General features: G+C 40.3%; 1 protein-coding gene across 1 annotated transcript; it reads left to right on the top strand.

The window, feature by feature from the left end:
• The first annotated feature begins 7,849 nt into the window (after positions 1-7,849).
• Positions 7,850-10,092, top strand: LOC113282556 (ankyrin repeat domain-containing protein 2-like). Its single transcript, XM_026531589.1, has 2 exons — positions 7,850-8,416; positions 8,537-10,092. Exons 1-2 carry the CDS (start codon positions 7,883-7,885, stop codon positions 8,648-8,650), a joined length of 648 nt encoding a protein of 215 aa, XP_026387374.1. The 5' UTR covers positions 7,850-7,882; the 3' UTR covers positions 8,651-10,092.
• Positions 10,093-13,500: the final 3,408 nt, after the last annotated feature.

Raw genomic sequence — 13,500 nt, 5'->3', positions numbered from 1 at the left:
CAAGATTTCTCTCAGACTCAGCTTGGCGTACCATATAAGCCCTAGACGCAGCTAAAGCTTTGCTAAGAGCACCATCCTCAGCCCTAGAGTCATCTCTCTTCCTAGCAAGACGCTGAATGTAATATTTAACATCAGAAGACTGAGAAGAACGAGCTTCAATTCTTCTTCCAAGAGATTGATTTTAGCTTCCAATGATGAGACCTGTTCTCGGGATTCACGAAGATTATCACGCGTCCACAACAATGTTCCATTAAACAAACGACGATCATTGTTATATTTGTTCTGCATATCAATCATTTGGACTCGTCTGACCCGCCACTCCTCTGCCAGAGCATTATGTTCATTGGCACGAGCATTCCACTTATCAGCCTCGCTCTTTATCTTCTCTACCAACTCTGCGATGCGAGATTTCTGACGCTGCCGCTCTTTCCGAAGCCATACTAACTCAGGAACTCGACCCACTGAAGATAGGTTGGGGGAGGGAGACTCAGACAGAACACTAATTACAATAAAGGACAACAACAAGGAAGAGAACAGATAATCAAACCTGTAACAGCCGAAGAATTCTTCTTGGCCTCCTCCAACTCACTACGAGCCATAGCAAGATCCAAGCGAAGCTTCTCCTTCTCCTTGCCTTGTTGCTCCTTAGCCTTGAGGAGACTCTTCAACTCACATATCTCCCTATCCCTATCAGCAATGACAGTCTCAGCCGCAGTAAGCTCCTCTTCCCGAAGACAAAGCTTAGCCTCCAACTTAAGGGATTTGTCCTTAAAAAACTGGTACAACGTGTGATTGCAATGCTCACTCCTCATCATCTGCGAATCAGAAGATTAGAACACCCTGACTCTAAAAATTGCTAAAAATTGATACCAGGAAAAATGATAAGAGAACTTACCTCTAACATCCGCTGTTGGGGAAATCCATACTGATACCCATTAGCCAACGCCATCATATCAGCAACAGTCGAGGGAGCGTCGACTACTAGAGCAGCCTCCAAGGCCCGAAGATTCTTATCCCGCGCTTCTGCAACCTGGTCCTCGGGAGACAATTGCATCATCTTACCGGTATAGGCATCAGATTTCTTCTCACCCTCCACCACAGGAGCTGGATTGGGTACGAACATCAAGTTCTTCTTTTTAAACCAAGCTAAGATGACATCATCACCCTCAAGGATCAGTGACTGAGGAAAATCATCTCCAGAAGACCCAACCGAGGCCTTACCCATGTCCGTGAATTTAGCACCCGAAGAGTTCGAGGCTACTCCCGCATCCAAATCTGGAAGGTCTCTAGCACCGCTCCCCTCTAGAACATCACTAGCATCCACGACTCCCTTGCCCTTTCCGTCCACCTTGTTAGAGTTACCAAGCACATCCCAATCATCGTTTGGGGAAAGCAGGTTGAACTCAGAAGCCAGGCCCAGGGCAGCGTTTATGTCAAAACTATCCTCCGCAGAATAAATCCGACCAAAGGAAAACTCCTGAGACATAGAAAGAATTTCACCACCAACACCCTCATCACCAAGGCCAGTGTTATCATCACCAGCATCACTGCAAACCGCAGGATTAGCTTCGGCACCAGTATCATGACAACCTGCGGGATTAATTTCACCACCAATACCGCTGCCACCAACGGTAGTATTCCCTTCAACAAATTCTTCATCATCATGACCTGGAGGGGATGTATCAGTACGCTCTTCCATATCAGACATATCTTCATCCTCTCCAAGCTCAGTCACAAGACTGTTAACTTCTTCATAAACCTCCGCCTCCTCGATTGTTGCGGTGGTGGACTGCTTGGGATTTATCCTCCTCTTCTTCGTTGCCTAAAAAGACAAGGCACAAGAATAAAAATCCCTGATTTTGAAAAGAATTAAAACTGCCTCAACTAAAGGACAAGGCATACGGAAATGTTACCTTGACAACCGCAGCATTCTTCGCCTGAAGATCAGCATCGGAACTCTCTTCGTCATCTCCATCAACAACATAGAGGGCATATTGGAAATTCATGCCCTAAAAATTCAAATGCCAAGGAAGGAAATTCCCATAACGAGCAGGAGGAGCCGCACGTATATGGCTATCTGCGGTAGGACGCCATCCTTGCGGACCTGGAACCCACCCCCAAGCCCAGGGACCAACAACCTCAATAACAGTTGCGTGCCATTCATAGTCATGATCACGCTTGATCCGCTAACGAGTAGGAAACACCAGTTTGTTAGTAGAATTCTCTGTACCCGGGTCGTACTTCACCTTAGCACCACTTACTTCACTCAGAAGGAGGATCTCACCACGAGGAGCGACAATATTCCGAAGACTCACACTCCACGGTTTACGATTCCTACTGTTAACATAGTCACCGAAAGACTTGTTAAAATTCTCAGGCGTATATCACTCCCTTTCCTTAGGATTGGGAACATAAAGAGTCATCATTGTCTCTCCTTTGCTCCGAAGATAACACTACCTCAGTGCACGAAGATAATTCCCATGAAGTTGGGAAATAGAGCGACAGTGTGTGTTCTTCGAAGAACCCTCTCGACCAGCCAGCACATCATAATAAAAAGAATCCCCAGACTTGTACAAAGGCAACATAAGACCCGCTTCAAAGGCCCCCACCGTGGTCAGCAGATGAAATTCATCAAACTTATATGTCGATATCATCTCATAAGTAATATCATCATCAACAGCGTAAAAACGAACATCGAATATCTGAAGACCATGTTTTTCCTTGAAAACCTCCAGATCAATATGTTTGAAGGTCACTTTCTTCTCCCCAACAGCGACGCTACGTATTTCCTGAGAAATATCTTCTTCCTCCACGGTATCAGGCGCAGAACCCTTCAAAGGGTTTCTCTCGGAAGCTTTCCTCTTAGGATGAACCTTAGATGCATCAGTCTTCGAAACCACTTCTTTCGAAGACCTCCCCTTGGGTTGAGACACTGGAGGGGGAGGTAGAGGATGTTGATGAGACGCGGAAGGAGGCGCCACTGACCGAAGAGGTAGGACATCCCGCGTTCTCTTAGGATCATCACGCGGATTAACTAAGGGACGAGAAACAGCATACCGGGAGCTAGGAGCCTCTTTTGGCCGGTCCCCCTTCTACGTATTCCCTCTATGCGACTCACCCCTCTTAGAAGATAAGTGCATCTGACCAGAAGAAGACGAAACCCTATGAACGCGGGCATCACCTTGGGAAGATTTAGACGAACCTCCACCAGGCGGAGAAACATCAGGATCCCTACGCGGAGGAGATCTACGCGGACTAGGTGGTGGAGTTTGATAAGAAACCCGCGGACGGTCAGCCATGTCTGCGTAGTACACAAACAAGTTTCAGATTTCCCTGGAGACAAAACGAAAATAAAAAAACCCAATTTCATCCAGTTCTTCATAATCATGAACCAGATGGAAAATAAGAACAAAACCTAAATAAAAAGGGGAAATCACAAATAGGGGCAAGCATGTACGAAGGAAGATATCATTACTGTTTGTAATGACGAACATGGGCAATCATACACACATCTATATATATGTTCTTCATCACAAACACATATAACAACAACAGAAAACGAATATATTTTTCATCAAAAGATAATCAAACACAGTAGATCCACTTACCTATAAAGGAAAAATCAGGGTCGTGAAAAAAGCCTCGACGAACAACAGCAGCAGAAAGCTTCGAGGAACAACAACAACAACAGCAAAAAGCTTTAAGGAACAACAACAGCAGCAGCAACAAAGACAAAAACAACAGTAGCAGCATCAACAATTAATAACAAGGAAACAAAAGCAGAGAACAAAAAATAAAAGTTCTGAGGAAAGAGAAGGAATGAAATTTATGACTAGAGAATTTTCATATTTCTTCTCATATATATATACAAAGAGAAATAAAACCGCCCCACTACCCAAGAAGAAGTTATTGCAAATAGTGGGGAACGTGCCCTAAAATCTAGGAAAATAATAAAGAGAAGATGAAGAGAGTAACACGTTTTTTCTTCCCACTTCGACTAACCGCCCAATAGGATGAAAAGGGGCAAATTATAGGTACACATTTCATCTTCCGCCACGTGTCCACAAAGACACACGTGGAGGACATGCGGCTGAGAGCATCAAGATATGATATCACATGTGGATAGCCAAGAGACGCGCCTTGTCAAGATGGCGTCGCCACCCACCAGATCCAACGGTAGAGGATCGAGGAGACAGAAACACTAGAACACTGCGAAGCACTGGAGGATAACCCAAGAGTCACTTTATCCTATCCCCAGAAAGATCTAAGATCTACGGCTGGGGATAGTCAGACTGACGCAGACAAGACAGGGGCAGAGGACAACTGTCTACCTCGGACAGACTTCTCAACTACCCGCATTAAATACCCTCAAACAGCATACGTGTCAGTCAGCGTGTATTGGAAGCGCAGATAATACTGCTTATCCAGACAGAACACGCAGATGCAGCCGAGAACACGAAGACTTCTGCGTGAGTGGCACAAAACACAAGAGGATAAGGTTATAACGGGCTTCAGAAGTGGACCCCACATAACCTCCCTATAAATACCCCTCTCTCCCAAGTGAAGAGAGGGCCGAAAAACATTGAGAGGAGAATAGGAGAGAGACAGAGAGATAGATAAAGTGTAAGTGAAGTTCCTCCTGCTACGCAGGCTTATATTGGTCTCAAAGTCATTCGACTATTTCTGTAACCTTCATACATATAATGAAAAACCCAATCCCGTAGACAGAGATCTGAGTGATGAATCATATAAGTTAATCGTTTCATCTATATTCATGCATTTATACTTTATATGTTCAATTCGATACTTATGGTATATCATGTTCGTACATTTTATATTTCATCCACTATTTATCTTATTGTACGAGCCAAGAACAATGATTGTAGTTGATGAGACGAGGAAGAGTATTAGAACTCTGAGTCAAGGATTCGACATAACCTATCCATTCCCCTCAGGCGCAACTTATTTACTGTATTGTCATGAGTTTGCGCGCATATTATTTGTGAATACTCAGATGATACCAGATCTTTGTGTTCACACATAAAATTCAATGACATGGCAACCATATGCATTTTCTGCAACTACTCAAAATGACGGAAATTTTGCTTGCAAGCTTACAATCGTAACCCTTCACTCATGAGGTACATAGATAGGTATTGGTGTCAGCCTAGGCTTGGTTTGACATGACTCAAATTAAAGAGAAATGTACAGTAGGCTTATTAATTAAGTTCCCACATGTGTTCGGAGGAATGAAGGTTTGATGTTACTGCTAGCCACGATAGTGAAGGTCTGGTCTTCTTGGATATAGATTTCAAATAATTAGTTGGGTTTCTCGTTTATCCCATGTCGTTCTATATAATTTTAGTGTTATCTTCCGTATCCATGAATATTTACAACTCATATAGATTCTGATCTTGTACCAAAAATGTATCCATCAATATTTGTAGCTCATAGCTTATCATCTGTAACCCGTAGATTCTCATATTGTTCCAAAAATAAAGGTATAATAATTGAATTTTATTGGTGAAAGATTTGTACACAGGAAATAAATAGACTGCTGCCAGTCTATTAGAAAGTCTGGTCCTGAGCATGATATACATCAATTACTAAGGGGTAAGTTTTACATACCTAAGAGAAACATGCAACGCTGCTTTCATCCTTTTGGAGAACTACATGGCTGATAAACAAATTTTTCGAGCTTCATTATAAAAATCAGACACCCCCCAAAAAAATGAAAATGTCAATGCACTAACCTTTAATAATCAACAGAGAGAGGTAGAAAGAAATTACCTTTAACATGTTAAGCAGCACCAGAACGAATGCAGAAAGCACCAATTTGCAAACCTTAATTCCCTTCTTAAGAATCAAAACTGACAACAATGGATTTAGAATCAATAGCTATTAGAAGAAAAAAAAAGATTACTATATCTTGTAGTCAAAATCACAGCTAAAAACTGATATGCATAAACAACCAATAAATAAGAAAACAGTTCAACAAATTAAATACAGATTGAAGAAAAGTTAATTCAAATACAAATTATGCATCAACAAAGTCACTCAGGATGGAAACTCAGCAAGATTATCATTCAATAGTATTTTACCTGAGATGGATGGTGCTGATATAATTAGGATTGTAATGACTTTATAACGGACATAGATGATAATAACGGAGGGGAGAATCAGAGCGATCGGATGCGGGCGTTAAACCTGGGGTGATTTTCAACCACGATTTGTCTTTCAACTTTCTCAATTTTGAGAACAGATGCTGACCGTGGATCGCAATAGAAAACCCATCCGCAACCATCGGATTGGGCAAAAACCGTTTGTTTTTGTAAGATAGATATCCACATGATCAATTTTGGGATATCGGATATTATCCAAAATGAAAAATCAAACTACAATAGATCAATAAAATTATTAGGAACCCAAAATGAAAAATCAAACTATCACTGAAAGAACTAAATAAGAAAATAACTGGCCATTACCTGGTATTATTGAGAGAGTATGCGACTGAAACATGGTAAGAAGATGACCTCTTCTAGGGTTTACATAGTGCAGCAATCGAAATGATGTTGTATGTAACGTCTGATAAACTTATTACTCCGTCTCTATAGAAATTCGATTTTTTTTCCTTAAAAAGATCAGAGGAGGGATGTAAGAAGAGAAGATCGTGGATAAATTGTAACAGAAGAAGATAACAATGACAAAGGGGAAAACATTTGGGGGGATTTGGTGCTGATATAATTAGGATTGTAATGACTTTATAACGGACAGAGATGATAATAACGGAGGGGAGAATCAGAGCGATCGGATGCGGGCGTTAAACCTGGGGTGATTCTCAACCACGATTTGTCTTTCAACTTTCTCAATTTTAAGAGCAGATGCTGACCGTGGATCGCAATAGAAACCCATCCACAACCATCGGATTGGGCAAAAACCGTTTGTTTTTGTAAGATAGATATCCACATGAACAATTTTGGGAATCCAAACAGGCTATAACCACACCTAGTCGGGGTTAGCTTAAGTTATACTTGAGCGGCCTTTTCTTTTGACTAGTCCATTCAGACTGGTCTTCATTAGGGCTGCACATGGGTCGGTTTGGGTCGGGTTTGGCATCACCCATCACCCAACCCACTGATGGTGGGTAACAGAAGTTGTCACCCGCAACCAACCCAACATTACAATGGGTCGTTTTCATCCGACCCACATTACGGTGGGTTGGATCGGGTGGGTGGTGGGTTACCCACCATAAAATACAATGAACATTACATTAAGAACCCAATCGAAATAATCTAATCCAAAATCAATCTCAGGATACAAAACCCTAATTAGTAATTACAAATTACAATGATTCCTAGTCTCACCTTTGGTTGTTGGTGATGATGTTGATTGATTTCTGCTGGTGATGCTGTGATTTGATTTACAAAGCGAAGAGAAAGTGAAAAAAATAAACTGAGCCTCTGAGACTGCCGTTGAAGGGAACTGATTGAAGACTCTTCAGTAAAGAGAAGTTAACGATGATTAGGTTTAGGCATTAATATTACTACTTTAATGGATGTGGTTCATCTAGGATATGTAATCTAAGGATTGGCATTAATTTAGAAATATGTAGGTGGGTGGGTGGGTTGGGTCGGGTGAGGGAAGTTGTCACCCACAGTCGACCCACCATACAATGGGTTTTGATATTGTGACCCATTGTCGACCCGCTCCTAAGTGGATTGGGTCGGGTGCGGGTAATTTCAGACGGGTGTGGGTTGGTGGGTTGAGTTGGTTTTGTGCCGCCCTGGTCTTCATTACTTTCCCTTTCTTCTCCCGCACTTTTTTACTAAACCCTAATTACCTCATTTCTCGTTCATCAGAGAATCTCTCACACTCACACACCATGGAGTTCATCAATGAGAGTTGGAGAAGTCTAACCCATCCCTTGTATGGATTAAATCTAAAAGATAAATTTGGTAGTCTTGAGAGAAATCACCTGCACAAAGCTGTGGCAGAAGGAAATTCTAAACTAGTGAAAGCAATTATTAATGAAGATAAGTCTCTTTTACTGGAAAAAGATAAGATAGGGTGTACGCCGTTGCATCTAGCATCAATTTCAGGGAATGTGGGTATTGTTAAGTTATTGTTAATAGCAGATCCAACTGCCTGTAATGTTAAAGATGAATATGAGAGAACTCCTCTCCACGTCGCTATAGACATCGATGACGTTCCAGTCATGAAAGCTCTGTTGCCAACAACTGCAGTCGATACAGATATCTTACATTTCTCAATAAGGAAAAGCAGCAGGTTGAGAACCTTTGAAACGTTAGTAGAACACTTCTCGACCCTGGCTAATGTTAACGTCTTGAACACTCGGAATAATGTTACAGATGGGGACACACTGCTGCACACAGCGGCCAGATTGAACAAATTGAAGGTAATTATTTACAAATCTTTTGAACTCTTTAAATTTTTTATTTTCATTGGTTACTATTTGTTTTCTTAATTTAGGAATGATAATTATATTTACAAGCAAAAACCAAATTTCTGGTTGCAGATCATGAAATACCTCTTGCACTTTAGAAGACTGAGTGTTGATACAACTTTAGAAAATTACATAGAGCCAAAAAAAAAAGCATTAGATATGGTAACGGAAGAGGACAGGAACTGAGTGCTGTTTGGAGATGTCTATAGACCAGAAAAAGAAGTAAGAAATGTGCAGTGGATGAGTGACAGGGTAAATATCATTATAATAGTTGCAACTCTGATCATGGGCATTGCTTGCCAGGCTGTAGTGAACCCTCCAGGAGGTGTGTGGCAAGATGAAAGTCGGATTGATTCGCTTACTGATCCTCTTCGGTTTGCTTACTATATTGGGCATATGTTTGGGCACCACATGACTGGTGATTGGAAACCTTATGTCAGCATCCACTCTAGCAAGGATGTCAACGTGACAGACATGACAAATTTTATCGAAGATTTAGGAACTCTGGCTAGAAATTACTCAGTTAACTTGTTGGGGTGGCATTATAATGGAAGAGGAGGGATTCAAGAAGATAGTTTCCGATCTTCAAAACAAGAGTAGACAGGGTAGGATTTCAATGGAAAAGCCTTTTCCTTACATTGCCCTTTACTCCGGTTCTCCCATCCTAGGGTACACACACCCTGTACTTTACACCACCTACACAATTTCTAGCACTGTGGCTTTCCTAACATCAGCCACCAGTATTCTCCTTGTGCTCTGTGGGTTTGTAAACAATCCGTCGCGCTCACATATAAGTGTTCTGGCTGCACTGACTAGTATATCAGTCGGATGCATAATCTTTGGGTATCTGGCTATTTTCATCGCAGTGACTCCTGACTTCTACCGGATCGATCCCATCACTTATTCGGTTGTTGTGTTTGGAGGACTTTGGGGACTAGGTTTAGTTGGTGTCATTGGGTTGAAGATATTGAAGTTCGTCCACAACAAGAAGAAGGCTCAGCGAAGGGGATTTTATGGAGGTAGTCGCAGAACATCTTTAACAACCTCAACTACAGCAAGGTTTGGCGTCTTTGTAATGGCAATCGTGGCCTTCTTTGTCATCTTCTTCTTCACTATCTATCCATCATTCTATGAGGAGCTGAGTTACTTCTCCTGAATGGTATGTTGGATTTAACTGCCTTTGTTGAATGTGACATTGATACTTTAACATGGCGTGAACTTTTGAGACTAGGTTTAGTCGGCTCATACTTAGATTAGATTTGGGATTGGTAGGTTTACTACAGAAGAGGAAATTGATCGTGCAGTGGAACTTACTGTTAGACAGGTGGTTAAAGAAGGGATTGATATCAAAAGTATCCAGTGGTCACAGCATTAGTAGTTTGCTGAATGTGTTGTTCTTGAGATTTGACAATAAATCTTATTGTATACAGAGCCGTAGTTGCTCAGATGAACGTGGGTCTGCACTCACAAATCAATACTCAGGTTTCTTTCTTATGAAGTTCGCATTCTCATTCTCATGAACTCTTGTCCTCACTTTCTGTTTGCTGGATATGCATTTTTGCAGTTAATTTGGTATGTTTTGAATATATATTCTTCTGTTTATGTATACGTTTGAATTAGTGTTTGGCAGTAAATTGCAGAAGCTGGATATATTACATTACTAGTGTCTACTCTTCTCATTGTTGTTTAGATGTGATTCTTTAATGATTCCTTGATTAATGTTTGACAACTTGAATATTTAGTCTCTGGACAACAATCCAAGGTGGTTGATATTGACAAAACTACGATCTGAGTTTGCATTTATTTGTTCGTTAACGTGCTTAGTTGCCTAGTGTTAGTTTGACGGGCTTTCATTTTTATCTGTAGAATACTATAGACCGTTAGGATACAGAAGTACAAGCATGCGTTTTGGCCGTGTGATGAACTGTATGTTTGAATTGCAATTTTATCCCTTTTAACCCTGAACATGTTTGTCTGTTTATCTCTCATGGCTTGTTATTTACTGTATTCCCATGTCATTTACCAGTGAAAGAGTTTGGCTAGCAGTAAAAGTTTTTGATCTGAAATATCTTATAACACCTATCTCTCCGGATTTGTCAGGGAATAGTAGGTTACACAGAAGTATGAGTGATATTGAACCTTTTCTCGCCTTAGGCTCGCTTCCTCATTAATAGTAATTACTCTGTCAACCGATATCTCTTTAGCTGTCGAAAGTACGTAGTCACTTGTAGGTAGAGCCAAATCAAGCACCTTGAAAACTTGAGCTGTACAATAGCACATTTACCAAGTCAGTCCCGATACTTTGCTGTTGCGGAAGGTTGCCGGCCTTTGTTGTTTCTAACAAATAAGATCGGTCAAGAGCTAGCTTTCTTCGACCTTTGCTGGCATTAGCACAACCTGTAAACGAGTTTGATACACCTTTGTCTGACCATAAACATCTTTGTTGACAGAATACAGTAGAAGAAAGTCCTTTACTATGTCAATGGCAATATTCTGGCCCATTCCTTTAGTATTTGCTGTCCTTATGGACTTCCAAATATGAGTGACATTGAGAACTTTTTCTCGCCTTAGGCAAGCTTCCTCATTAGTAAGTACTCTGTCAACCGATTTCTTCTTAGCAATCCTTTCTTTTCTGCTTCATTATATGAGTCAGTTCATGGGCTATAATAACATTGTCTTGAATATGCCTACCAGAAACATAAGCGCATTTCAGTTGGGGAAATAATGGTGTTTAGTAAGGCTTTCAATATGTTTGCTAAAAGCTTAGAGATGATTTCATAGCTTATGGGTCAATAATAAATGGGAGTCTGAGGTAAGGTTTTAGGGGTAAGTACCTGATAAGTATGATCCACTGATTGAAACATATACTTGTGGGTGAAAAGATGTTGCACCATATGAACCTCCTCCCCACAACAGACCAACATTGTTGATATAGGAAGCTACTTGGAAGCTGTCATTTCCTGGTTATGTCCACTGTCTTGTCTGAAATATGATGTCCTTAATTTCTTGTTCTGTTGGGATGAAGTAATTTTCTCATTTCCTTGTTCTGTTGATAATAATGGGGGTTGGTTGTGGGGCTTATGGAAGTGAAGTGTTGAAAAAATAGCTTCAGCGTCTAATCTGGAGTCATTCCACAAACCTGGATTATGTTATAGTTGGCATTAGCACGAAAGCATAATGCATCTCTATCTGCTTTATCTATATGGGACCCAGTTTCTTGCATATTGTAGTTCTGTATATGTATTATGTAGTCTATAAACTCAGTTAAATTCTGAATTGTGGGATGAGATTCTGGCAGATTATAATCTGTTGTATTGATATTGAAGTTGCAGGCGGATAGAATGTAGTTAGAGTTCCAATATGTCCAAGAGATGTTCTCTTCCACTGTCGTTAGGGTTGTACGTGGTAACAGTTATCTGATAAAACCGAACCAAACCAAACCCATTAGAAGAAAACTGAACCGAACCATTTGTTAATCATTTGAAAGAAAATAAAAACCAAGAATAACGGTTTCGGTTTTCATTTGATGTGAAAGCCGACCCGAATACAAACGGTAAAGCCGATTAGTGTTGATCTAATTTAATGTCAACTATGTCAATTAATGTCAACTATTAGATCTATCTTAGATTAACTATGTTTAATTTTATCCGTAGATTTAAACTATAAATGTCTATATTTAATTTTATTTAATGTTATATGTAATTTTTTTTGTGTAACTATATTTTAATCTTTTATTTCTTTTGTGTATTTTTTTTAATTGTCAGTTACATGAAACCGACAAAATAATGGAATCGAAACCGGACGGTAAAACCGGAATCCAATGGTAAAACTAAAAAGCGAAACCGTTGGTTAATGACACAGTTTTGGTTTCGAATATCAAAAACCGAATGTAATGGTTTCGGTTTTGGTTTGAGCAAAAACCGAATCGAAACCAACCATGTGTACCCTAAGTAGGCTTGATACAATATCTATCAGAAGCACTTTTCCTTCTTGGAGAGACAATTTTTTCTTGGTCAGAGAGTATTAATTCACTGTTCATTCCTTGTCAAAGTAGTGACACTTTGAGCGTGGTGTTGTCAAGGAGGTTTTGTTAGGACATCATGAGTACCATCGGCAATCACTTTCCTAACTCCTTAATCTTCTCATAAGCCATTGATAAGGCTAATTTTTCAGATTCATAAATACTACAACGAGTAAGAGGGATATCCCGTAGACGTTTAAATTTCATGGCATTTTTATTTAATGGTGCCTCGAGTAAGATAATTTGCATATCCATTTCATCTTTTTTGTTCCAGAAGAATCCTTATTCGTAAATCCTTTTTATTAACCTTACCAATGAGAGTATTGTCTTTGTTTTTTAGCATATTGGCCTCAAAACCTTGTTTAGAATCTCGACACTTTTTTGGCTGCTTCACATTCCACTTTTGAGTTAGACTCATCAACAAGTTAGTAGGGATAACAATTACAAATACCAGACTGTTTTATGGGTACAAAATGAAATCTGCCTCCCACAGATAAATCCTAGGTTTTGTTCCGTCTTAAGATATAAAATCAAGGTGAACATGAACCAATTGATAATCCGGTCTTACATTCCCGAAGAACATCCTAGATTAATCAATCACCTCTCTACAATCCTTCCTGACTACACAGGCGGTTTGTCGAGGAATCACAAACAGTGAGACGAAGATGTTTGTGACTTCTTTATCTTGCCTATCGGAGAGAACTCTCACGATCTCAAGCCAATCAATCGATTGTACTCGTACGATAGAAGATGCAAGATCAGATCACGCAACTACGATAAAGTAGTATCGGTCTGGCTTCACAATCCCAATGAAGTCTTTAAGTCGTTAACCTGGTTTTAGAGAAGAAAACCAAAGGTTAAAGGAGAATCGACTCTAGCGGGCGCACTAGTAGCACACAGACGTGTGGGGATTAGTTTTGCACAATGCTAGATGTAATCCTTTATATAGCCTTCAAATCAGGGTTTTGCCTTAGGTACAAAACAATCCATATTCACCGTTAGATGAAAACCTGAT

Source organism: Papaver somniferum, chromosome 5, assembly GCF_003573695.1.
Source record: "Papaver somniferum cultivar HN1 chromosome 5, ASM357369v1, whole genome shotgun sequence".
Taxonomy (NCBI): Eukaryota; Viridiplantae; Streptophyta; class Magnoliopsida; order Ranunculales; family Papaveraceae; genus Papaver; species Papaver somniferum.
Note: the sequence above shows the minus strand (reverse complement) of the source record. Positions and strands in the feature narration are given on the sequence as shown.

Excerpts from the sequence above, each read along its gene's own strand:
- LOC113282556 (XM_026531589.1), top strand. The coding sequence starts at position 7,883 with ATGGAGTTCATCAATGAGAGTTGGAGAAGTCTAACCCATCCCTTGTAT. Across the intron at positions 8,417-8,536 it reads CCAGATTGAACAAATTGAAG|ATCATGAAATACCTCTTGCA; the intron begins GTAATTATTTAC and ends TTCTGGTTGCAG.